Genomic DNA, 25,778 nt, shown 5'->3' on the forward strand with positions numbered 1-25,778 from the left:
TATTGTGAATATTATGATAATATCACGATAATGTCATTGATTCAGTAATTTATATCTTCTCTGAACGGAAAGAAGAGATAAAGAAAATATCGGAACTTTTTGCTCAGTCGCGAAGAAAAAGTCGAAAGGTTCTGCTGTGCTGTTCGCTTGTTCATTTGTCTTAAAATTACGGAAAACAATGAGACCGAAAAACTGTGCTTGGTCAGTTTGGGGGTCAGTTCTCCTTGAGAATCATTAGTGCATTACATCCTTTATTTAACCTTAAATTTTCTTTATTTCAGGTGCGTTAGCCCTTTGCTTTACAGTAACGAGTGATACAATATTCGTGCTCCAAATTTCAGATAAAAATTGAAAAATAAGAATGTAACTCGTGATTCTGCTTTATACAGCGCTTCGACCTATGCTATAGAAAGATGGTTTTATCTTATTTTTATTTTAATATATAGTAATATTACTAATGCCACACTTTGTAAAAAGCTGTATTGAATCTAATCAATTGACATAAACAAATAAAATGCCAGACACTTATCTAGTGGACGTTTATTCCAATATACAAATCGGATACACATCTGAAAACCTCCCACACAGGTAGAAATCCAATTCAGGATTTTTATTTGGACTCACTTAAAACAAAATCATAATTTGCACCAAGGAATAAATAGGGCTTGGGAGGTGTTTGGGAGTTCAGGTTAATTAAATTAAATAATCAACTGTGCCTCATAATAGAAAAAGTCATAAGATCAGAAGTTAATTGATTGCGATCTTTAAAATTATCACAACGCGAAAAACAACAAAATAAATGTAGTCTACTGATCGTATCGTAATTGCATCTATTGATAATGCAGTGACATTATTGCAGATAATGTACATTACGCCGTTTTTTCAGGATTCCATATCTTCGACGTTAAAAATCTAATACGAGGACATGTCTGGCAAAATGGTCGTGGATGAACCAAAACCAAAGGTGAGTGCAACATACCGTGCGGCTCGCATCACATGACGGTTAAAGGACGGAGATTTGTGAGCAGTGACTAAGTGCAATGAGTATTTAATCTGAGCAAATCGAAAAAATAGATAAAACACTGAAAAGCTCGAGACATTCCAGAGGAAGACTGATCTTAACTGTGTTTATTCTTATTAGGTTCCACCCAAGAAATTCACAGTTGAGAACAATGTCTACAAGGGAGAGGTGGTGCCTCTTTCGAGCGATTACAAGGGCCTCGGGGAACTGATATGGAAGAGCATCAATAAATACAAAAATAACATCGCGCATGTAAGTTGACATTCTATGTATTATTACTTGCATCGATTACATAATGCATACAAAATGCTTCAAGTATTTGTAATTCGAAGACTAATACTACAAAACGTAGTGCGAGATGCTCCAATAAATTTCCAGCAAAACATGAATTGAATAATTAATAATTCCTACAGTAATAGTTAAAACGCGCATATAATTATGCAGTAAAAAGATTTCCGCTGACAAATCTTATGCTATCGTAACAGTTGAATTACTTGCAATTAAATTGCTTGTTCAATATATGCAAATAATGATTACCACCAGGATTAGACTGGAACAAATAAGAAATAACGAAATTGATGCGATAAAGTGATTAATAACAAACAATTAGTGCCAAACTTAGATTTATAGTATAAGTCTATGTCAAATTATGATACTTGGACCAACATCGATATGCTTATTCCATTCCGTGTTTAAGATTCTTGTGAAGCTATCAATTTCTTGGTCTCGTTTCCATTGTGATAGGACTAGAGAAAACGATAATCATTTCAAAGTTGTAATTCATGTTCAATATTGCAATATTTATTGCACCAACCAGCGCATATAAATTTCTAAAAACAATAGAAATAATACCCGCAATATTACGGCCAACAATTTCTATCACGTTATTCATTAGTACAATATATCTACGTGAAAACAAAAATTTGTGACTTAAATTGCAGGTGGACGCGCAAACAGACAAAGTTGTCACATACGCGGAACTGCAAAATAAAGTTGTGAGATGCGCATTATGGCTTCAGGAGCATGGAATTAAATCCGGCGACGTTATCAGTATATGCTCAAAAAATCATCTCGATTCCATCGTACCCTGCTTGGCGGCCACTTACATTAATGCGATCTTCAATCCGTGGAACGAGGATATGAACTTGCGTGAGTTTCCCTAGCTAGCACTGGAGTAATACGTTTAATTTCATAAGTGTGCAAATTACTGTGACTACCCTCTGGGTCATCAATAGTCTTTATAACGTAAACATTCGGATATTTTAATATTGCAATTTTTCAAAGTGTCGTTATCCATAAAACAACGTATTACTTAGTGAAATAATAGCATTCAAAACGATTGGCATTTAAAAACTTTGTAATATGAATTCTCGTGAGAGAGAACCGCAAATTTATTTGCATCCTTAACACATAATTGTCGGAAATAAAATGTTAATTCAACAAGAGGAGGAAAAGAGGAGAGAGGAATAAGTCGACACAATTAAATTTCCCTCGATATTCATTGACTATCTAATTGCGCGATTACGTCTCTACCGATTATTTAATTCTGCGCGTCACAGACACGGCGTATGATGTACTGGAGCAGACGATGCCAAAAGTGATTTTCTGCACGAAAAAACCTGTGGACATAATCTTGACGGCGATTAAGGACAAGAACTGCAGCCCTATCGTGGTGGTGTACGGCGATCATCCCGGCACGACTCCATTTTTCGACGTGTTAAGCGGCTATAGCGACGCACAGGTGGCGAATTTCCGGTATCTCGAGCTCGATGACATCAAAAAAACGGCCTGCATACTGCATACATCAGGTACCACAGGAATGCCGAAGGGTGCCGAGCTCTCCAACTACAGCTTGCTAATATCAGTCCAAGACGGCAACAAGGCCGACGAAATAGCACTGTGGTTCTCCTCTCTTTACTGGATCACTGGGGTGGTGATGAACATACAATCGATCATGAATGGCGTCAAAGTGATCATCTACCCGCATTTCGACGAGGAGATGACCTGTCAGCTAATAGAGAAGTACAAGGTAGAAGGTGACTCTCGAAATTATTCTCACTCGGCGAGATTGAACTTGTTTCTTGGCAGAGTAACACTCAAGTTACATACAAAGTCGTTAAAAGAGAAAATGACGATTAATTCGTTCCAAGCAAACTGCTCAGATTGCTATTGTTACGTAGGCTTTTGTATCGTAGTAGTTCAATGTAGTAGTACCATTTGGACTTGAACTTGTAAAGATGTTTCTGTGACGACACTCGCGAATCAACCTTTCTTGAATTTGCATGCGATTCGGTTATTTTTTGAAAATATTAATTAAATCCGTTCGTCATCAGAGACACCGTGAGTAAAAAGTGATTAGAGAACATGTTTGCTAATGAGATTATCGTCGATGGTTTGTGACACTCCGATGTTGCTACGTGTCTTGCCTGCTCCGCGTAATTACGCAATATAAGCCATTTAATACATACTGGCATGACATTTGGCATGTCATCAGATTGCAAACGCTTTTATTATCTCTGATTTTTTGTTTTTCGATTCAGGTAGAATGGTTGTTCTTGGGTACTAGCATGGTCAATCGTTTCTTAAAGGCCGGATTTGCGGCGAAATATCCGCTATCGTCTCTAAAAGTTATACTTTCCGGCGGCGCGATTCTCAAGGCGAAAGCGCAAGAGGAATTGAAACGTGTTTTACCGCAGGTTCAAGTACTACAATCTTATGGTGAGTACTTGACCGATGCAATGATACGTGAAAAACATAATATATAGCGCAAGGACAACAGCGTTCGCAAACCTTGACCTGAATTTCGTATTTATAGGAATGACGGAAGCTGGTGGGTTAATTACGAGGCAGTTCTCACGGCACAAGATGGGATCTTGTGGGACAGTAATACCAAACCATGAAATAAAAATCGTGGATTTGGACAACGGCGAGACTTTGGGCCCGAATCAGACGGGAGGGATATGTATAAAATCCGCAAATGTAATGACCGGTTACTACAGGAATCCCGAAGCAACGAAAGAGATGTTTGATGCGGAAGGTTAGGGAATCTAACGAGATATCTCAATCAGTAACAATGTACTATAAAAATAATCGCGAATGTCACTTCCAGGGTGGTTGCATTCGGGTGATATCGGTTACATCGACGCGGACGGCGAGCTGTACGTTTCGGACAGGTTGAAGTATATCATGAAATATAGAGAATATCAAATCTCGCCTGCAGAGATCGAAATCTTGTTGCACACGCATCCCGGGGTGCTGGAGGTCGCTGTAATGGGAGTGCCTCATCCAATCGACGATGAACATCCGGTTGCATTCGTCACCATTAAACCCGGGTTTACGGTATAGTTTATTATTAAATCGTAATATTTCTTTAAACTTGAAAGTGAACAGACTAGACATTAGTTTCTCTGGTTCCTTCCTTTGCGTGACTTGTTAAAACTCTAAGCATCATATAGAGGGGAAGCAATTATTTCGCTTGCGTTAAGAATCTTATCAATTAGGGAGAGACTAATATCGTTACGAAATAAAGCGCTAATACAAACGAATTGCGTGTGCAGGTGACGGAGAAAGAGTTGGTCGACTTGGTAGCGAACAACATGACGGACATTTTCAAGCTGCGTGCTGGAGTGGTGTTCTTGGACGCTTTCCCATACACTGGTACTGGGAAAATCGCTAAGGTAGAGTTGAAGGCAATGGCTAAGAAGCTAGCCGTGGAAGAGGCTGATGATTAAATGATCTCCAGCTTATATCATCTTCTATCATGTATTTTTGTATGGGGATATGTGGGGCACTATTTTAAGCATACAGAGGGCACAATGTTATGGATATATAATATTACACTATAATCAATTACTTCCCCCGAATCACGTATTATGAGTGGAATAGCTAGACAAAATTGTCCTTTTGGCAGCTCAAATATGTATGTATAATATATTACGTAGGAAGAATAATTCACATTGTCTTCATAAAATATGTCACATGTTATTTTTATGAAATAAAATATAATTGCAATATATTAGGACAAATAATAAAAATAAACGTCTCGTCTCTAGTCCACTCACAAGTAAACCTATGGAAGTGTCACTCTCCGATTTTTCTGAAATTTGGATATGTTATAATACATGAAAAACTAAGGGACACGTATTTTTTTTTAGCGGCGGAAAAACATATTTAGGGGGTGAAACGACCCCCCAAAATGCGGGGTAAAATGGAAAAATTGCGATATCTTTGAGACCAGTGAAGCGATTTTAATGATTTTTGGTATGAAAGTATCTTTCGATAGAAGACGAAAATCGGCCTAGGTATGTTGAAATCGGAGTGAAAATTAGGGGGTGAACTACCCCTAAAGTGACCAATTTTGTCAGAGGAGCTTGTAATATTAAAACGCGCATATATTTCCTTTCCTTAATATATTTGACTGCGGGCTCTTTAAGATATTTCTCCGTTTCAACGGTGAGATTATTGGATAAGAAAGAAAATAAATGTGGTACGACAAATTGTCTATTTATGTACCATGTTTCCACATTTTGAATGATCTTGCAGACTTGGAAACTTTTCTTTCTCCTCTTTCTCTCTATTTCTATCTAATTGCTCCTCTGTGAAACTTGCTTCAAAACTTGTCTCAATCTTGAGTAATGTTAGAAACAATCGCGTAACGTTTGAGGAAAATTTTGTGCGATGTGTCTTGAACTGCTTTTGACAGCAAAGCAGTAGGGTAATTAGTCGCATATCAGAGCGATCTCCAATTAAGCCTTAGTGATCAAGTACCATTGAAGTAATCCTCGAGCAAAATAATGAGATTAAATTTGGCACCCGTTCCGCCTACTCGAGTAAGTATCATAAGTGTGTAATATAATCAGAAACGAAAACGAAACTGTATCAGTACCAACTGATTTCGGAGTATTACGTTTTGGAGAGAATTATCGGCCGCTCGACGAAGTGCAGATTGTTCATTTAACGACGCAGTATTAACGCCGTGTGTAATGTAACTGTTGCGCTACGTTTGTTAGCAGCCGCAGCTGGTAATCAGGCACACGTTCGCCTCCGTTCTCCGAGAATACGCTCGTGTCGCGTTTGACAAGCAGAAGGAAGACGAAATGTACGTTTGAAGCTACTTGCGCCAGGAGTATCTCTGGCGTGCACTTAATACAAATTTATTATTAATTATAGTAACATATATTATAATCAATATTATATAGCCATATACATTTTATATAATGATAATATTGTATAATAATATCGTAATGTAATGCATGATAATATTATATTATAATATTATGCAATAATCCATGATAACTTATCATGAATTTTCGCGCAACTCTACCATTCAAAATCGTTCGAAACGTCAGATTACGGCGATTAACGGAGGGCGGGAGCGATCCTTCAACTATCTTGAGGCTCGAGGAGCAAGGGAGACGCGAGGAATGTCTTCAGGATATGAGGAGGATGCAGGAAAAACGGCTGAGCGCATTGTTGTCGAGGGAGGATGCTTTTCTTGCCAAGCAACTGTCAGTGCGGAATGTCAAGCTGCAGGCAGAAGTAGTTCGCAAAGAGGTGCGAACTGCTTCGAAATTTAAATTAAACCCCGTGTCAAATATCTAACGCAACATGTTGAGAAGGAAGCGATGTTAAATACAGAGCGATTATGCGTGCTTTTTCACGATGGAACGCTATGTATACACGATCCAATAATAGTACTCGCGTTGCCAATGTCTGCCAAAATAACCGGTTTTCATGTATTAATTATTATTTGTCGGTATTAATTATCGCCGTCGTATAATGAATGGATATTTGCTGGAATCGCGTGAGGCAAGTACAATACCCGTGCAATTCATTGTGAATTGTTTTACACGTAACACTGTTGACTTGCGTCAGCAAACAAAACGGGCGCATATGGGATTAAATAAAACCGTGATTGAATCGCACATTACCAACGAAGAAACGGCAACTGTACGAGGAACTGGATGAACTCAGGCGGAATCGGAGCAGAGAAATAGCGAGGATAGTTGAGGAGTGTCACGCGACGAAGCGAGCCACTTGCGAAGCTTTCCGCTCGATGGTGGACGAGAAGCGGAGAAAGGGTACCATTTTTCCCCATATATTTTTCCCGATGTATCTCTATATTTCACGTCAAGATTGCCGAGAGAAATTTTCATGAAGACATTTTCATAAGCTGCTGAGATCAGTGAGGAGTCGCGCCGGTTGCGACTTGCGCTGATAAAACAAAAAGAAGAGGACGCGCGCAAAAAGATTCATTTGATACGCGAGATCAAAGCAAGTCGAACAACGCGGCCGGATCCCGTAGAATCGAGCGGCTTGGGATTCCTGTGCGAGGTGTCCATGACCGAGGTTCGCCCTGCCATAAATCGCGAGGTTGACTTTTGCGGGCTTCCTGACGTGGAAACGAGCGCAAACTGCAGATTTTTTGCGGTTACAGCTGGGAAAGAAAGTGCTGTCCGCAAAGGCGAGGCTGAAGGAGGAAGCCGAGCGTCGGAATACCGTCATCCGTCAGGAACACGAGAGGAGGAGAAATTTAATGAGAAGCAATCAGCAATTCCTCGAACGATATAAAGCCACCAGGTAGTATTTAGAATTCGCGAGATTAATAATTGCTGTGTCTAATTGTTTATGCATGCGTAGACAAGCGATTTATTCGTCGAGTAATAGCCAAGCCGCTATTATTGATTTCCCGGAGATTGAACGTCTTTGGAGAGCATTGAAGGAACGGAAGACGTGCAGATGTGAAGAACAGAAGAGATGATAATTCAATGATAATTCGTGTGATCCGAGAAATTCTTGAATCGGGAAACAGCATTATTCATGAGTGATAACATTAAAAAATATTCTCTGTTAAATTACTTTGTCATGTATTCTTACTTATTACTGCTAAATTAAACAAATAATAGTATATGGGCGTATTTACCTCAGTATATCAATCTTATTAGAAGCAAACAGTTTTCAAGACAGAAGTATTATTAAAAGTCATTATTTTTAAGTACCGGTTTTATTCAAGGAAAAAAAAACGACATATTGATGCGTAGTAAAAAACTAAATAACTAGCCTAGAAATAACTTGGAGTTATTACTGTCCGTCATAAAGAATAAGAACATATATCTTTTTTGCAATTTTTGCAATTGGCATGAGCAATATTTTCTGTAATAGTTGTAGAATGTTCCGACGAATTAATAGATATATTCAAGCCCGTTCCTAGACACACACACATATTCACACGAATAACACGGCTATTGTCTCCGCTCGCCTCGGTATTTTCACAACATGTTTGTCTCATTTTCGCGGACTCAACGTTCCCTTTCAAGGAAATCGAAGCATTCGCAAACGAGAGTTCACACGCACAGGCGGTCGCGGGCAGCTCTAGAGAATAAAATCTCAAGTTCGTACAAACGCTCAGATTGCAGTATCAGTGCCATTCTCATCCTCCATCCCACTCAAAAGTCCCTCCAACTATTAACATAGAAAAATATTGGTTGTGCTGCAAATATGCAAAATAAAATATTTTTCTATGTATAAGCATCCATACACACACAAAAGCTTCGTGCAACGTTCACATTTGCAATTTACAATTTTTGCAAGTGATATCGGATATGTTCAATCATTTACTCGGATTGATTGAATCGAGGCACTTATTTTAATGTATCGCACAGATAAACTCGCTGACAGAGCAGCGAGCGACTTTCGCCGAGATTAATGAGCGCAGAATTAGATGTGCTTTATGGTTGAAGAATCGCGGCGTGTAAATGTTACGTTACATCGGCGTTGTTACGCATAATCATTTCGATTCTACTGCATCATTGCTAGGATGCCTCTACTTCGGCACACTTTTCTATCTTATGCATTACCAACTTAAAGTAAGTATGTATTTTTTATAAATTTTTTCTTATTTGTTTCCTCGCTCTGTCTTTCTCTTTTGTACGTAACATAATGCATATAATAATATAGTATAATAATATAGCATATATATAAAATAGTATAATAAGATGTAATAATGTAATTTAATAATTTATAGAAAAAATAGTTTTACCAATCAGCGTCGCGAAAAAGAGGCCTCAATATTCGATAAAAAAGAACTTCAAGAAGTTACACGCCTTTTTAGAATAAAAAAAATTATCACACTCTACCAATCTCTATCAATAAATGAAAAAGTTCTAGCCATTAAAATTTTTTTCTTTTTCCGAGGAGTTCTGTGCTATTTATATTGTTAGTTGACATATTGCCTAGAGTCCTCGACTATTGAAAATCCTTTATACAAGCAAATGAAAAAGTTCTAGCCCTTAGAAATTTTTTCCTTTTCCGAGGAGTTCTGAGACTTTTATATTGTTAATTGGCATATTGCCAGGATTTCTCGACTATTGCAAATATTTTAGATTTAGAAATGAAAAAGTTATCGAGTTTAAAAGATTTTTCTTTTCCGAGGAATTCTGTGATATTTCTATTTTTAGTTTTAAGACTTTTATATTGTTAATTGGCATATTGCCTAGATTTCTCTGCTATTGAAAATACCGTAAACTCAGAAATGAAAAAGTTCTCGAGTTTAAAATTTTTTTCTTCTCAGAAGAGTTCTGAGTTGATGATATCATTAATTTTTATATTGCCTAGAGTTCTCTGCTATTGAAAATCCTGTAAAACCAGAAATGAAAAAGTTTTTTAACTGGGAAAGATTTTTTAACTGAGTCTATGAATAAACATTTGCAAAGGACTGTTCTAACTATCATGGATTTTGAATTGCGATATGGACTATCAATACATTTTTGCAAATGACCGTTGTAACTATTAATATGGTTTTTTTATTTTGCTTATGGTTTACTGATATACATTGAAGATGGTCTAACGAATAGACCGAAATATTTGTTGAGTGATTTGTACTCAAATTAAATTGTATTAAGCACGTACATCTTGCTTCGCTGTGATTATATTATTTTACATCCCAGATAGCCAAATGCGCCAAGAGCATGTTTTACAAATTATGCTCTGCACAGTAAGTTTACGAAATGCTGGCAATATTTCAGCAAGGTTTGCATTTGTAAATTATGTTAGCATAAACATAGCAAAACCAGAAAACGACGTGTGACATTACATGACAACAAAAGTACATGAAAAATAGAGCATAACTTTTTAACGTAAAAGAAACAAAATGTAGACATCACATGCTGGCAAATTGTATCGATAGAAATCAAACAAATATTGAATATAATGTGAAATAAGTTTTAACAGCAAAAAGCCGTCACATATCAAGCTGATTTTTGAGCAAACTATAACAGCGAAAGCGTAACAAAAGTCGAGCATATCGTGCATATCACGATGTGACAGCAAAAACACAGCAAGACTCGAGCATATCATCTCACGAAGAAGTGACCGCCAAACCGTAGCAAAATTCGAGCACATCGTGCTATCAAATATGGAATATGCGTTTTCGCTCCGCACCGCTATGCGGTGCACACGTCGAGTTCTTACTCGACGTTAAGATTTAGCCTGACAGGTGTATAATAATATAATAATAAGTTATACACGTCTTGGCATGATAATATTAATTTTTTGAGAATTTTTGCGCTTGCGGCACGGAGACTCCCATGGACGTCGTCCATGTAGTTCACGCACGCAAGCAATCTGAAGTTCGAAAAATTCGGACTTCAGATTACAATAAATTAACAATAATAGAAAGATTATATGCAACGAACTGTCAGAAAGACACATCAAGTCAAATGTACTTTAATCTAACAGACAAACAAATGCGTTCTTTTAATATAAAATGCTGCATATGTTAATATAAAATGCCGATTCAGTGTGTTAAAAGTGAACACATGCTTTAACATATAAATATGAATGGTCAAAAGCTGCAGATTCTGTTCGGTTTCTGCTGCCAATCTGCCGTCAGATTGTGCTGGCATATTGCACACATTTTGCTTACTGGGGATATGCTCGAGTCTTGCTGTGTTTTTGCTGTCACGTTGTGCCAGCACGATATACTCGACTTTTGTTACGCTTTTGCTGTCATGCTTGGTGGTATGGTATGCTTTAGTTTAGCTATGCTTTTGCCATCAAATTTTGACAGTATAATATGCTCAAGTTCTACTGAGGTTGTGCTGTAATATTTCGAAGAAAGTGTATGCTCTCATATTGATGTGTTTTTATCGTTATGTCGTGTTAGCAAGTCATGCTGGAAGAAACTAAGCTTAATGTGGACGCAGTGGGATATGAATCTGCTGCAAAGATGTGACTGAATTTGTTGGTATTTTGCTGGCATAATGTTATCATTTTGCTTACTGGGATTATTTGAAAAAGTTTAGCCTTTAGAAATTTTTTCTTACTCCGAGTAATTCTGAGACTTTTATATTGTTAATTGGCATATTGCCAAGATTTCTCGACTATTGCAAATCCTTTAGATTTAGAAATGAAAAAGTTATCGAGTTTAAAAGATTTTTCTTTTCCGAGGAGTTCTGTGATATTTATATTGTTATTTGGCATATTGCCTAGAGTCCTCGACTATTAAAATTCCTTTAAACACGCAAATGAAAAAGTTCTAGCTATTAAAATTTTTTCTTTTTCCGAGGAGTTCTGGGTTGATGATATCATTATTTATTATATTGCCTAGAGTTCTCTGCTATTGAAAATACCTTAAATTCAGAAATGAAAAAGTTCTCGAGTTTAAAATTTTTTTCTTTTCCGAGAAGTTCTGAGTTGATGATATCATTATTTTTTATATTGCCTAGAGTTCTCGATGATTTAAAATTCGTTAAATCAATAAATGAAAAAGTTCTAGCCATTAAAATTTTTTCTTTTTCCGAGGAGTTCTGTGATATTTATATTGTTATTTGGCATATTGCCTAGAGTTCTCGATGATTTAAAATTCGTTAAAACAATAAATGAAAAAGTTCTAGCCATTAAAATTTTTTCTTTTTCCGAGGAGTTCTGGGGCATCTATATTATTATTTGTCATATTGCCTAGAGTTCTCGATGATTTAAAATTCGTTAAATCAATAAATAAAGAAGTTCTAGTGATTACAATTTTTTTCTTTTTCCGAGGAGTTCTGGGATATTTATATTGTTACCAGTACAACACAGGCGCGAGCTATTTTAGTTTTCAATATTAATGTTTTCGAATAATAATATTCATCTATTATTTATTAGATTATTTATTATTTTTTCATGTTTTGCCCATAATCGAGGAGTGAACGAGGAAACTCGAGAGAAACGTGCCGGAAGCGGGAAGGAACAAGAACAAGGAGACGTTTTTTTCAATCAATCAAATTTAATTAGTGTAATTAATTAACTACACTAGTCTCTCAGTGTATCCTGAGACGACTTTTTCTTATACATTATCCGGCTAATTATCTGTTCGATTTCCGGAACGCAGGAATGAGCAAGTTTTGCGGTATCTACACGCTGCAAAGACAAGGCGATAAGATCGGTTCCAGCAGTTATGAAGAACATGCAGCTGAAGGTGATTGATTCTACCAATAACCAAATGAATCCACTGGCTCTGAATCAGGTTGGCAAGTTCTTGTGGAAAATGCCTACATAGTGACGGGATACTACGAGAATATTCAAGCTATCAAAGAGACGTTGGAGAAGGATTTATTACTAATTTTTTTATTAGTCATTTTTCATTGCTTTATTGATAGCTGCAGGCAACTGTGGACTTTGTTCGAATCAGATAAATGTTCCGTTTTCTAACATTCTCTCATTCTTGTTTTCTGATATTCTCTTTCTGCACAGGTTGGATCTCACATAGCAACAATCTCGATTACTATGACAAGGACAGTGAAGTCTACATATTAGGATCAAGGAGATCAAGATCAAGGACTGCTTCTATCCCACCGAAATCGAGAGCTATTCTGCAGTTCATGAGACTGTTCATGAGACGCGCAATTTGACAATAAACACTCTGTCGCCTTCGGATCGAAGATATCCAGACAGGTACGCGATCATTCTGGACGAGATTACTCCAGTCATCAGCTGTATTTTTATTGAACGTACGAGAAATTTAGATTTTTTCCTTAATTACATGTGTTGCATGACAACGGAGAAATTGATGAAGCTGGTAGCAGATCTGGATCAAACAATCTGGATCACAAGCATCTTGACGGTAGCGTGCACTTCCTGAAATGAAATCCTACGTAGGAACACTGGTAAGATTGAGGAGAAAGCTGAAGGAAATTACTGCGAATTTCGTGCTCGACTGTATGCTCGTCGAATACGTGCAAAGCGATTGTACAAGTATTTCGATAAAACTGCCTATAATTTCACACCTGTAATTTTAAAAGAATTCTGTTCATTAAGTATGCATATTTGTGATACACGGATGTTATTTTGCATCTGCAAATTATAATATGTCATTATCGAATCAATTTGCTCTATATTTTTTTATGATTATGTTTGTATAATGCAATGATTATTATTTGCTATATACATTTACTACTACGTTCGAGCTAATTTTTATGTCATGTAGAGTATATCTAAATGCAAATTACTAATTGGAAATATGCTCGAATAGGAGCGCGTTGCGCAAGCAATTCATCTAGAAGTGAACGGCACGCTCCCTTGCCTGGGCAGAATCGGAAAACGACGTAATACTCATAGCATGAGCATGAGCGGCAAATCTTCTATAGAATAATTGCCGAATGGCAATTTGCGGCAATGTCAACTTTAACAGCGACGTTGACGGCGTTTATTGCATGAAGTTTTCATGCACTTACGTTTTTATGAACGCTACATACAGTGCAATCGATTCTGATATACAGCGGCGTACACAATAGGCAGGCAGTAATTCCGCAAAGTTAAATAATTTTACATTTTTTTTATTTGCTTGCTTGCTACACAATCAGGGATCACAAGTGTAATATCACACATGTTTGATCCTATAAACGAAAACAATAACAATATGATAAAAATCGATAAAAAATGTTTACATGGTTTTATCAAAACTCGCAACGTGGACTTGTAATGTGTAAATGCTTCAGAGTGGGGTACTCTATCCGTAAAGTTATGGTTGCAGAGCTGAAGCAAGCAAGAGTCATTGAATGATGACAGTCCGCTTTCGTCTGCCATCGTACGTAGATCGTCGCTCACTCGTTTACCTTTCGTCGACGGGAGCGATTCTGGTCCGGCGCGACAGCTCTTCCCGTTTCGTAGATTTTCTTCCGTGTCACGCGACCGGTGTTTTTAATTTTTACGATTGAATTCTCGCGTGATCCTTCCCATCTGTGGTATCCGACAGATATCTCGATTGTTCAACCAGTTATCTTCAAAGGTATCGTGAAAGTTACTCACATGCGTAAATATCATACTCTTTGCTGTGTTTCCATTTTTATATTTAGAGTAATTTCTTTTATGATCATTCTGAACATTATAATAGATATTGTGAATATTACGATAGTTTTACGTTAGTGCCATCGATTCAGTAGTTTATACCTTCGCTGAATGGAAAGGGAAGATGAAGAGAAGATCAGAAGTTTCTGCTCGGTCACGATGTTGCACTATTTATTTGTTCGATTGTCCCAAATTCGATTCTTCTAGATTATAATTCGGCGAGTTTGGAAGCAACACGTGAATAAAGAGATTTGTTTAATAGCAAGAAGATTTTGTCAAGAAGTGTATATACATATTGTTAAGAATTATTATCAAACAGTAATGTAGAAGGAGTTTCCTCGAGTCAGCAAAACTGTTTCTAAAATTAATGTTCACCGCCGAGGTTCATTGCTATTCCCATTCATCTCGTGGTAAATCGTCACAACGCTACACATATATTATAAATGTATGTTGTGCCAATAAATATGTCTGTGTGTCTTCTGTGAGCTAATTTTGAAACATGCAACCTTTAAGTAAGACCGAAACACTGCCACTGAGTGCCACTGGTCTTGGTCAGTTTCTCTTTGACAATCATTAGTGCATTACATCCTTTATTTAAACAAAGTTTCTTTATTTCACGTTAGCTCTTTGCTTTACAGTAACGAGCGATACAATATTTGTGTTACAACTTGCAGGTATAAAACTCAAAAATTGACTCGTGATTGCTATGTGCACTATATACAACCATTCGACCTATGCTAAAAAGATGTTTTTATAATTGTTTTTAATTGTATATATAATATTACTACTTAATGCCCCACTTTGTAAGAAGGTGTATTGAATCTGATCAATTGACGTAGACAAATAAAATATCAGTCGTTTATCTAACAAATTAAATTATATTGGAATATAGAAATTAAATAATCAATTTTAATTCATGATAAGAAAAATCATAAAACCAGAAATTAATTGATTCCAATCTTTAAAACGCGATCCTTAAAATCATTAAAACGCGACACGTACTCTGATTGATCGTGACGTTTATAATGCAGTGACATTATTGAGTGTGCATATTACGCCGTTTGTTCAGGATCCCATTACTTCGACGTTAAAAATCTGAGGATATCTCTGGGACAAAATGGTCGCGGATGAATCAAAGGTGAGTGCAAAATACCGCACGTGCGGCTCGTTACGTCACATGTTGCTTAAAATAATTTATGAGTAGTGACTAAGGGAAATAAGTGTTAAATCTGAGACGGGCAAATTGAAAACATAGATAAAACACTGAAAACCTCGCGACATTCCGAGGAAAGACTGATCTTAACTGCATTTATTCTCGTCAGCTTCAGCCAAAGAAATTCACAGTTGAGAACAATGTCTACAAGGGAGAGGTGACGCCTTTTTTGACCGAATACAAGGGCCTCGGGGAACTGCTATGGAAGAGAATCAACAAATACAAAAGTAGAATCGCGCACGTAAGTTGATATTTTATGTATTATTACTTGCAGTGATTACATAAGCATTCAAAATGCTTTAAGTATTTGTAATTCGAAGACTGATATTACAGAATGTATTGCGTCTCAACAAATTTCCAGCAAAACATGAATTAAATAACTAGTAATTTCTGCTACAGTACTCATTGTCAGATAACTGAAATGCGCATATAATTATGCATGAAAAAGATTTCCGCTGACGAATCTTACGTCATCGTAACAGCTGAATTACTTGCAATTAAACTCCTCGTTCAAAATGTGCAAGTAATGACCGGGGTTAAACTGGAACAAATAGATAATAACGAAATCGATGCGATAAAGTGACCAATAACAAACAATTAGTGCCGTATTATGAAATGATTATTTGGACTACAATCAGTACATGCTTATGTCATGCCGATCGTGTTTGAGATTCTCATGAAGCTAACAATCTTGGTCCTATTTTCGTTGAACCAAAGAAAGTGATAATCACGTCAAAGCTATTATTTCTCTCATTAACTTCTGGCGCAATATCCACGACAAATAATTCCAGAGTCAAGAAGAATTGAGCCGCAATAAAAGAGACTAACATTAAAGTCATAATTAGTTTTACGAGGTTTACTTCTGATTAAGAGCAACTGCGATGACACATGTTAACACAGATATTTCTTTTACTAACCCCATTTTTGTATCTGCAAAACAAACAAATGTAATTCATGTTTAATCTTATATTATTTATTGCACGTACAAGCGCATATAAATATCTAAAAAAAATAGAAATATTACCCGCAATATTTCTGCTGACACTTTTTTATCATGTTATTTATTAGTATAATATATGTACATGCATAGAAATGTTGCAAACATTTGCAATTCAATTTGCAGGTGGACGCGCTAACTGAAAAAGTGGTCACTTATGCGGAGCTACAAAATAAAGTTGTGAGATGTGCATTATGGCTTCAGGAGCAAGGAATCAAATCTGGCGACATTATCAGCATATGCTCGAATAATCATCTCGATTCCATCGTACCTTGCTTGGCAGCCACTTACATTAATGCGATCTTCAATCCATGGAACGAGGATATGGACTTGAGTGAGTCTTCCTAACCATTGGTGTATCACATTTAATTCCTCGTATTTAATAAGTACGCAAATTAATGTGACTACTTTCTGGTTCATTAGTATTCTTTAAAACGTAAACATTGGGATTTTGCAATATTACAATTTTTCAAAGTGTCGTTATCCATAAAACAACATGTTATATTACTTATTCAAAGCGATTGGCATTTAAAAACTTCGTAATATGAATTCTCGTAAGAAAGAATCGCAAATTTATTTCCATACTTAATATAATTGTCGGATAAAATGATAACTTCAGGAGGAGGAGAGAAGAATAAGTGAGCACAATTTAATTTGCCTCTCAGGATTATTTCCCCCGATCTCCATTGAATATCTAACTGCGCGATTTCGTCTCTGTCGATTATTTAATTCCGTTCTGTTTGTCAGATACGACGCATCACGTGCTGGAGCTGACGATGCCGAAAGTGATTTTCTGCACGAAAAAACCTGTGGACATAATTTTAAGGGCGATGAAGGACAAGAACTGCAGCCCTATCGTGGTGGTGTACGGCGACCATCCCGGCACGATTCCGTTCTCCGACGTATTGAGCGGCTACAGCGCCGCACAGGTGGCGAATTTCCGGTACCACGAGCTCGACGACATCAAGAAGACAAGCTGCATCCTGCACTCGTCCGGTACCACGGGGATGCCGAAGGGTGTCGAGCTCTCCAACTACTGCTTACTAATAATGGCTGAAGATGATAGCGTCAACATAGCCAACTTAATAGCACTATGGTTCTCGTCTCTCTACTGGATAAGTGGGGTGATGCTGAACATAAAATCGATCGCTCAGGGTGTCGAAGTGATCATCTACCCGCATTTCGACGAGGAGATGACCTGCCGGCTGATCGAGAAGTACAAGGTCAGTTGATGCGGTGAGGATGAACCTCGAAATCGGCGAGATTGAACTTGTTTCTTGGCAGAATAACACACGAGTAACATGCGAATAATACCAAAGCCTTGGAAAGTGAAAGTGATCAATTCGTCTCAACAGTATTCAGATTGCTGGCTATCCTTTCATACCCAGTAAGCAAAATGTGTGCAATCTGCCAGCAGATTGGAAACAGATTGCTGCAGAAGTTGATAGCAAATTGGCATCCGTTATGTCCGCATTAGGATAGTGATCTGCCAGCAGAGCCTGCTAACAGACTCTGACGGCAGATTGGCGGCAGAAACCGAGCAGGATCTGTTAACATCTGACGGCAGATTGACGGCAGAAACCGAACAGAATCTGCAGCTTTTGGCCATTCATATTTACGATATATTAAAGCATGTGTTTACTTTTAACACACTATAAATTGTTAAAAGAACGCATTTGTTTGTTTGTTAAATTAAAGTACATTTGGCTTGATGTGTCTTTCTGACAGTTCGTTGCATAATCTCTCTCTTATTGTTAATTTATTCTAATCTGAAGTCCGAATTTTTCGAACTTCAGATTGCTTGCGTGCGTGAACTACATGGACGTTGTCCATGGGAGCCTCTGTGCCGCAAGTGCAAAAATTTTCAGAAAAATTAATATTATCGTGCCAAGGCGCGTATATTAACTTATATAACTGTTAGGCTAAATCTTAACATCGAGCAAGAACTCTACGTGTGCACCGCATAGCGGTGCGGAGCGAAAACACATATTCATAGCCGTGTAAATTTGAATACTGTCAAAAGCTGCAGATCCTGTTCGGTTTCTGCTGCCAATCTGCTGTTAGATTCCGCGCGCGCAGATCTTGCTCGGTTTCTGCTGCCAATCTGCCGTTAGATTCCGCGTGCGCAAATCTTGCTCGGTTTCTGTCGACAATCCGACTTCAAGCCATGTTTGCAGATTCTGCTCGGTTTCTGCCGCCAATCTGTTCTTAGATTTTGCGAGCAAGCTCTGTTACATTTCTGGCACCAATTTGTCGAATTAATCGTTAATAACAACTTCTGTATAAAATTTGTTGTCTTTTGGCTGGCAATAGTTGATAGCAGATAGTTGGCATCATCTGCTTTCGGCAGACTTGGCTATCTGGGGTAGGTTTCATAATCATAATTCGATGTAGTAACACTTTGACATATAAAAACGATTTGCAAATCAAACTTTCTTGAGGAATCTGTATACAAATGTTGTTTGAAGTATCGTCGATGACTCGCGGCCATCAGAGTTGCTACGCGTCTCTTGAATGCTCCGCGTAATTACGTAATATATTATATAAGCTAGTTGACTTTTGCGTGACATCAGGTTGTAAGTTTTTATTATCTTTGATTGTTCTGTTTTTCGTTTCAGGTAGCATGGTTGTTCATGGGTACCAGCATGACTAACCGTTTCTTAAAGGCCGGATTTGCGGAGAAATATCCGCTGTCGTCCCTAAAAATTATACTTTGCGGCGGCGCGATTCTCAAGGCGAAAGCGCAAGAGGAATTGAAACGTGTTTTACCGCAGGTTCAAGTACTACAAGCTTATGGTGAGTACTTGACCGATGCAATGATACGTGAGAAACATTAAATAATATATAGCGCAAGGACAACAGCGTTCACAAAACTTGACATGAATTTCGTATCTGTAGGAATGACGGAGAGTGGTGGGGTAATTACGATGCAGTTCCCATCGCACAAGACCGGATCTTGTGGAACAGTAGTCCCAAATGGCGAAATAAAAATCATAGATCCGGATAACGGAAAGACTTTGGGCCCGAATCAGACGGGAGAGGTATGCCTGAAAATAGCAACTATAATGAACGGTTACTACAGGAATCTTGAAGCAACAAAAAACGCGATTGATGAGGATGGTAAGGAAATTTAATACCCAACATGAGGACGATGCACTAAAAATAGTCGCGATTGTCCCTTCCAGGGTGGATGCATTCGGGTGATATCGGTTACATCGATGCGGACGGCGAGTTGTACATTTTGGACAGGCTAAAAGATCTCATCAAGTATAGAGGATTCCAAATCTCGCCTGCGGAAGTCGAAGTCTTGTTGCACTCGCATCCGGGAGTGCTGGAGGTCGCGGTAATGGGAGTGCCTCATCCAACCGACGATGAACATCCGGTTGCATATGTCACCGTTAAACCCGGGTTTACGGTATAGTCTATCACAAAATCGTAATATTTCTTTAAACTTGAAAGTGAACAGCCTAGACATTAGTTTCTCTGTTTCCTTCCTTTACGTGATTTGGTAAAAATCTAACTAAGCATGTAGAGGGGAAGCAATTATTTCGCTTGCTTTAAGAATCTTATCAATTAATGTACACTAATATCCTTAATATCTTAATAATATCCTTAATCCGAAATAAAGCGCTAATACAAACGAATCGCGTGTGCAGGTGACAGAGAAAGAGTTGGTCGACTTGGTGGCGAACAACATGATGGACGCTTTCAGGCTGCGTGCTGGAGTGGTGTTCTTGGACGCTTTCCCATACACCGGTTCTGGGAAAATCTCGAAGAAAGAGTTAAAGGCGATGGCTAAGAAACTGGCCGTGGAATAGGCTGATGATTAAATGACCGCCTGCCTATTCCATCATGTATCTTTTTATGATGATGTGCAAAGCACAATGTTATGTATACAGTGTTACGCAATCAATCACTTCGCCTTAATCGCGTATTGTGGGTGGAATAGGTAGACAAGGTTGTTTTTCTGACAGTTCAAATATATTTATAATATATGTACATATTAAGAAGAATATTACAGTTTGTCTTTATAAAATGTTACATGTTATTTTTAAATAAGGTATAATTTCAATATATTAGAAGAAATAATTTTTTTTAAATTAGTCCAGTCTAAACTAGTACTAAAAGTGGTGTCAGAGCGCTTAATTAATTATATACAATAAATTTAATAAATATTACATGTGAACGTACTTCGTAAAACTACTTAATGACGTCTCTGATTCTTTTTTGATAACGCATGCTTCGTTTATGATCTTTATACAAAAGGAACGCCGATCGTTGCGCGAGATAACTGATAAGAAGATATCGCAGAAAAGTCCGAATTAAAAATAGAAGAGATCAACGTTCATTATCGTATCAATCGATTACACAAAATAGAATTAGATATTTAATATCATATATATAAATATTAATCAGTCGAGAGTCTTAACTACTTTTGGGATATCCGCGTGCCTTTATCTCTTTGAACATAGCCAAGAGGGAGTCCATAGTTTCCTCTCCAGTGGGTATTATTTGGTCAGCGGGCAACAAGAAGCCGTAACGACCTTGATCGCGCAGTTCGTAAGTGTAAGCAATCGGTTTCTTGTGAATACCCTTGATGTAATCCACGGTGCTTCCGGTTGCTATGTCTGGAAATGCGAGTTTGGAGTATTTATAAATGATACTATTAATCATTCGCGATTTAACAAAGAATTAACAATAATTAATCAAATTAGTTTACGTTTTAACGCAAAGTAACAAAAACGAATAATTTCGAATAATTACAAAGTGCGATTTAATTGAGCAAGTAAGATAAGTCTTTTGTACTCACAGATTGTCTCGGCAATGTTTCCGGTCACATATTCGGTTCCGTATCTCTTCTTGAGGGCGGCGATGGACTTTGAACCGATATCAAACTGAAATCACAAAGACCGCAGATATTCTCGTTATTTTAGCTGACGCTAAAGTATGAATAAATTTGAAAGCTTGTTTAATTCGAGATAAGAGATACTACGAAAGAGCACTGCGACCGATTTGAATCTCTAAAGAATCGGATCGACGTACAATTAATCACGCCTTATCTGTAAGAATAACAAATATCATGCTTCCGATATAAAATCAATCATTTTCATCGCTTTTGTCAACTGGCAATTTGTGTTATCTCGTCGAATATCTCCGATATAGTGACAATAAGATACGAAAGAAGCGATAATTCGTTTCATTGACCGAAGAAATATCAATCTCTTTTTATCTGGAGTTTCCGATTTGGAGACCCCGAGGTCGTCGTCTTCCAAATTCTCTTACCAATTCGTCGTAATTCTCAAGATGGTCCCTCGTGTGACCGTAAGGGAACAGCAACAACTGCGAGTAACTATGGAACGAGATGTACGCGTAGAATTTGTCGGCAATAGTCTTGATGTACTCGGACATGCTCTTCGTCTCGATGTCGGAGAACGGCGCACTCCCAGCGTAGGTCTCGGCGCACGGATTACTGCTGGCGCCTCCGGCTGAAATGTCAAATTATAATTTTTGGATTTAGCAAACATTTAATTGAAAAGAAAAGAATACAGATCTGTCTATACATATTTGTATTCTTTACTTTTTAATTAAAATTGAGATTAAAATTAATTATAGAGGAGAATCCCCTATTATGAGATAATGGGGTTTCTGCTAAACTAGTGAGCACCATCTGTTAGTTCCACCATGAACTTATTACTCTTGGTGTAAAATGTATTTAGTGAAAAATTCATTGTTCGTTATTGCGTTTAGCCTTTGCAAGAAAAAGTTTGTGAAATTGTGAACATGTCAAAGGAACTTAAGGTAAGTCTTTAAACCTTGTTTATTATATAATAAAGAAATGGTTGGCAATAAATTCAGTATGCAATGATAGAGTAGAATCGTAGTAACAGGAAAATACGCAATTTGTTGAATTGCTTAATTGTAGAGGTTAGATTTCATGATCGCGGAACCGCTAGGTGTGTGGCTCGTATAATGAGATATTCAGGGTACTCTTAATATGAGATAATTATTGCTCGAATATGAAGATTATGTAGTGTAATAAAAAGAAAGAAAATACTACTTAAGGTTAAAGAAAAGTTAATACGAATTTATATTACGAAGTTTTGTGTATTTAATTTTTATAGAATCTGACTATGGAGGTTAGAGATACGAGGAAGCGTCGACAGTGGAATCGTGAAGATTTGGCGAAGGCTGTGGCAGCAGTATTTTTATAAAACTATCTAATAAAGTTTTTTAATTGCAATACTGATGTATTTTGCACTTTTAACACCGATTTCTCGAGGTATCTTATATTAGGAGCACACTTTCTCGATCCCGCGTAAAGCTCTTTTTTCAAATTTGTTTAATTTTCAGAAAAAATAATATTTAAATTAGATTTTTCATTTGACCAACCTAAAGCTTATTAAATTCTCTTCAAGATAACGTATTACATTTTAAAATTCTGCCTATAGATTTCCTTACATTCGGCAAAATCGATATGGTATCTCATAATCGGGGACTTTCCTCTATTTATTTATATTATTCATACTACATTTATGCTATAAATATTATTTTGCTATTATTTTATTATTTCCGAATTATTTTTTTCTCAGAGAGAATACTTACTGTTCCACCTGTAGTCCCAGTTCCTGTTAGGGTCACTGCCGGCGCAGAACAGTGTGTACGGCTTGCGTGTCTTTCTCCATAATCGGTTCTGCGAACGAACGAAAGGGTTCAGCTGGTGCGATTCTTCTCTCAATTTGTAAATTGGCGTCGATCATCGACAGTCCTACATGGTACCGCAGAATAAGATACTCACCGTAGTGTGGGTGTATACGTAACCGTCGGGGTTGAACGAGGGGAAGATGTACCAGTCGTGGCTGTCAGCTAAAGCTCGGACTTCCGCATTCTCGCTGGTCAGCAACTGATGCGTGATGTACATGACGACCGCCGGCGAGATCCATTCCCTGGCGTGAATGCCACCCTCGATGAAGATTCCGGGATTGTTCTCCTTGAAGGAGACCTTGACACCCTTGATTTGACGTCCCTCGTGCGTCCTGCCGCCATTAATGACCTGCACGTTGTTCGGATACTGCTTCGCCAGGTCGTCCAGGTTCTTATAGATCTCGTCGAGGGTGTGGTAACTGGTGAAGTTGAAAGTTGTCGCGCGGCTGTAGTACTTCGGCATCGTCTCGTCAATCAGCATCTGAACGTCGTCGATGTGAGGGTGATACGGTGCATTGATCTGGCTCATCATCTCGTGGAACTCGGGCAGCTTGTGCGGAGCTACCATGATGTCCACCTGTCTGCCAACGAAACTAGGCATTTCCCAGAAGGAGAACTGCAAAGAACGAGTAAAAACTAGGGTTCTGATTTTATTTTGTTTATCGAATATACGTGTAAGCGTTGAACGTTTATCCGTTTACGCTTATTTCCAGAAAGACGTTTACTTGTGGGTAAACGCTTACACGTTTAGTCACGTTTATTATACGTTTAGTTTAATAGACGTTTAGTAAACGTTTTTTTTTATTATACGTTAAATCTTACATAATACTCAATCACAATAAACTATGAACGTTTAATATACGCTAAATATATGCGTAAACGTTTTCCGTTTATACGTATAATACCTTGAAACACGTATATTCGAGAAAACGTTTCTAATGAACGGACATGGCGCTAATTATACGTGTAAACGTGTGTCCGTTTAAACGAATAATAGCGAGCCCTAGTAAAAACTTTACTCGAAATTCAATCCCAAAATCTTTGAAATCTGAAACTCATTCTGCAAATGTTGACCGTATTTTGCAGGTCTCGTGAGTTTCGTGCAAGTTTCAGCGAGCGAAACCAGTGAGACATAAATAAGCGTCAAGCAAGAACAGTATTCTCTGAGTTGGCTTCTACTTGCATTTGTACTTGACTATTTGAAGGATCTACTCACGCCATCAGAAAGATTTTCCATTTGTTTCAGCACTTCAACTTGTGCTACCGTGGTCGGCATAATTCGGAAAACCTTGTAGTTCCTGAACATGGCCACCTCGGCGGTCGCCAGGCCCGCGAGCGCGCACAAGACCAGTATTTTCCACATCCTGATGATCCTGTATGAACACGTTCCAATTCAACAATTCAATCGTCGCGGACACCGCGTTAGGCAATTCAACAAAGCAAATGCAACGAGTTTAAACAATCTGATCGTCACGTTTAACACGGGATATTATGACATGGCAAATTGCAGAACGATCTAAACGGTTGATGATGGTTACCGCTGTTTATATACTTAATGCAAAAGTACTCTCTATCAAGAAGGTCGGCTTACCCTTAGCGAGACAACAGCACTTGTGATTGTCGCTACTGTTTGGTTCATTGTATTTAAACAGTGTGTTGCGCACGGCACCACGAGCGAACACCTATCCAGGACATAACATGAGAGAAAAAATCACGCTGATCAATCAAACGGAAATCAGGCTGGGTTTTACCACTCGTCTATCGGATCAGTTTGAAAGAAATCGCTCGTTATCAGCACCGAGTCCTGCGTGACGTACTCGAGAGGTATCATCAAGCGTGATATCGTTTCACAATTAAATCATTACATGACAACTTTCTCGAGTGCTTAAACGCATAGTTCTGGAATTCCTATAATTCTTTCGTCACGTGCTTTAGATCTAGATCTATAGATCTGGATCCGAAGTCTCGCGTGTCGCGGAGGTGCGACATTTGTTAACATCGCGAAACGGCGAATGCGAATTTATAGGGAATCGCGCATATTTTTATTGTATTTTTCTTGATAGAAAGATTGCATGGCTGTTGCCGTATTTCTTGAATCTTTTTTAATCTGAAAGATACCGCGCGTATTTTTGTCTTGATAGGCAGATTACAATAAATCTTCCTTGAGTCCCCGTCTGTTTAAGGGGGGAGCCTGCTTTAGAACGTTGAAAATAAGGTATAATTTTACGAATTTTTTTGGAGAAACTATACAGCGGATCATTAGAAAACTTTGATGCATTTATTAGTACAAGTTTAAAGATAAAAAAAAATTTTTTTATTTGAATATATCGCCTGTAGAGGTCGTCCTGGAGGCATCTTAGTGCAGCCGGCATTGTAAATTGGTGAGCATTCTCCTGCCTCCAAATTTCATCCAAACTGAAAAATTGAAATATTTTCTCGTTATTTATGAATTCGCATCGTCGATGAACCTTTAATATTCATAAAAACATTAAGTTAAACAATTACTTTTGCATGAAAAAGTT

The 25,778-nt window shown here is 37.8% G+C and overlaps 3 protein-coding genes across 5 annotated transcripts; 2 read left to right on the forward strand and 1 right to left on the reverse strand.

Moving 5' to 3' along the window:
• Nucleotides 1-906: 906 nt before the first annotated feature.
• LOC105278202 lies at nt 907-20,742 on the forward strand. Its single transcript, XM_026973304.1, has 19 exons — nt 907-964; nt 1,142-1,273; nt 1,963-2,170; nt 2,581-3,050; nt 3,562-3,739; nt 3,837-4,058; nt 4,131-4,360; nt 4,579-4,750; nt 12,315-12,476; nt 12,525-12,597; nt 12,815-13,008; nt 15,445-15,482; nt 15,667-15,798; nt 16,681-16,888; nt 17,302-17,777; nt 19,173-19,350; nt 19,453-19,674; nt 19,740-19,969; nt 20,211-20,742. Exons 1-19 carry the CDS (start codon nt 926-928, stop codon nt 20,370-20,372), a joined length of 3,726 nt encoding a protein of 1,241 aa, XP_026829105.1. The 5' UTR covers nt 907-925; the 3' UTR covers nt 20,373-20,742.
• LOC105278204 lies at nt 6,845-12,952 on the forward strand. Of its 3 annotated transcripts, XR_002193216.2 has the most exons (6): nt 6,852-7,101; nt 7,181-7,600; nt 7,661-8,886; nt 12,202-12,293; nt 12,390-12,524; nt 12,752-12,952. XR_002193216.2 is itself a non-coding variant. In XM_011337104.3 (4 exons), the coding sequence occupies exons 1-4, from the start codon at nt 7,077-7,079 to the stop codon at nt 7,779-7,781; spliced, it is 465 nt and encodes a 154-aa protein (XP_011335406.1). In that variant the 5' UTR covers nt 6,913-7,076; the 3' UTR covers nt 7,782-7,928. The 3 variants fall into 3 exon arrangements, 1 of the variants encoding a protein (XP_011335406.1); XR_002193215.2 differs by having other exon boundaries at nt 6,845-7,600; XM_011337104.3 differs by lacking the exons at nt 12,202-12,293; nt 12,390-12,524; nt 12,752-12,952 and having other exon boundaries at nt 6,913-7,101; nt 7,194-7,369; nt 7,458-7,600; nt 7,661-7,928.
• LOC105278203 (zinc carboxypeptidase) lies at nt 20,522-24,629 on the reverse strand. The gene is made up of 6 exons (XM_026973330.1): nt 24,473-24,629; nt 23,351-23,872; nt 23,158-23,245; nt 21,838-22,040; nt 21,365-21,449; nt 20,522-21,182 (listed from the first exon to the last, which is right to left on the reverse strand). The coding sequence occupies exons 1-6, from the start codon at nt 24,617-24,619 to the stop codon at nt 20,980-20,982; spliced, it is 1,248 nt and encodes a 415-aa protein (XP_026829131.1). The 5' UTR covers nt 24,620-24,629; the 3' UTR covers nt 20,522-20,979.
• Between the last annotated feature and the right edge of the window lie 1,149 nt (nt 24,630-25,778).

Source organism: Ooceraea biroi, chromosome 10 (assembly GCF_003672135.1).
Source record: "Ooceraea biroi isolate clonal line C1 chromosome 10, Obir_v5.4, whole genome shotgun sequence".
Classification (NCBI taxonomy): Eukaryota; Metazoa; Arthropoda; class Insecta; order Hymenoptera; family Formicidae; genus Ooceraea; species Ooceraea biroi.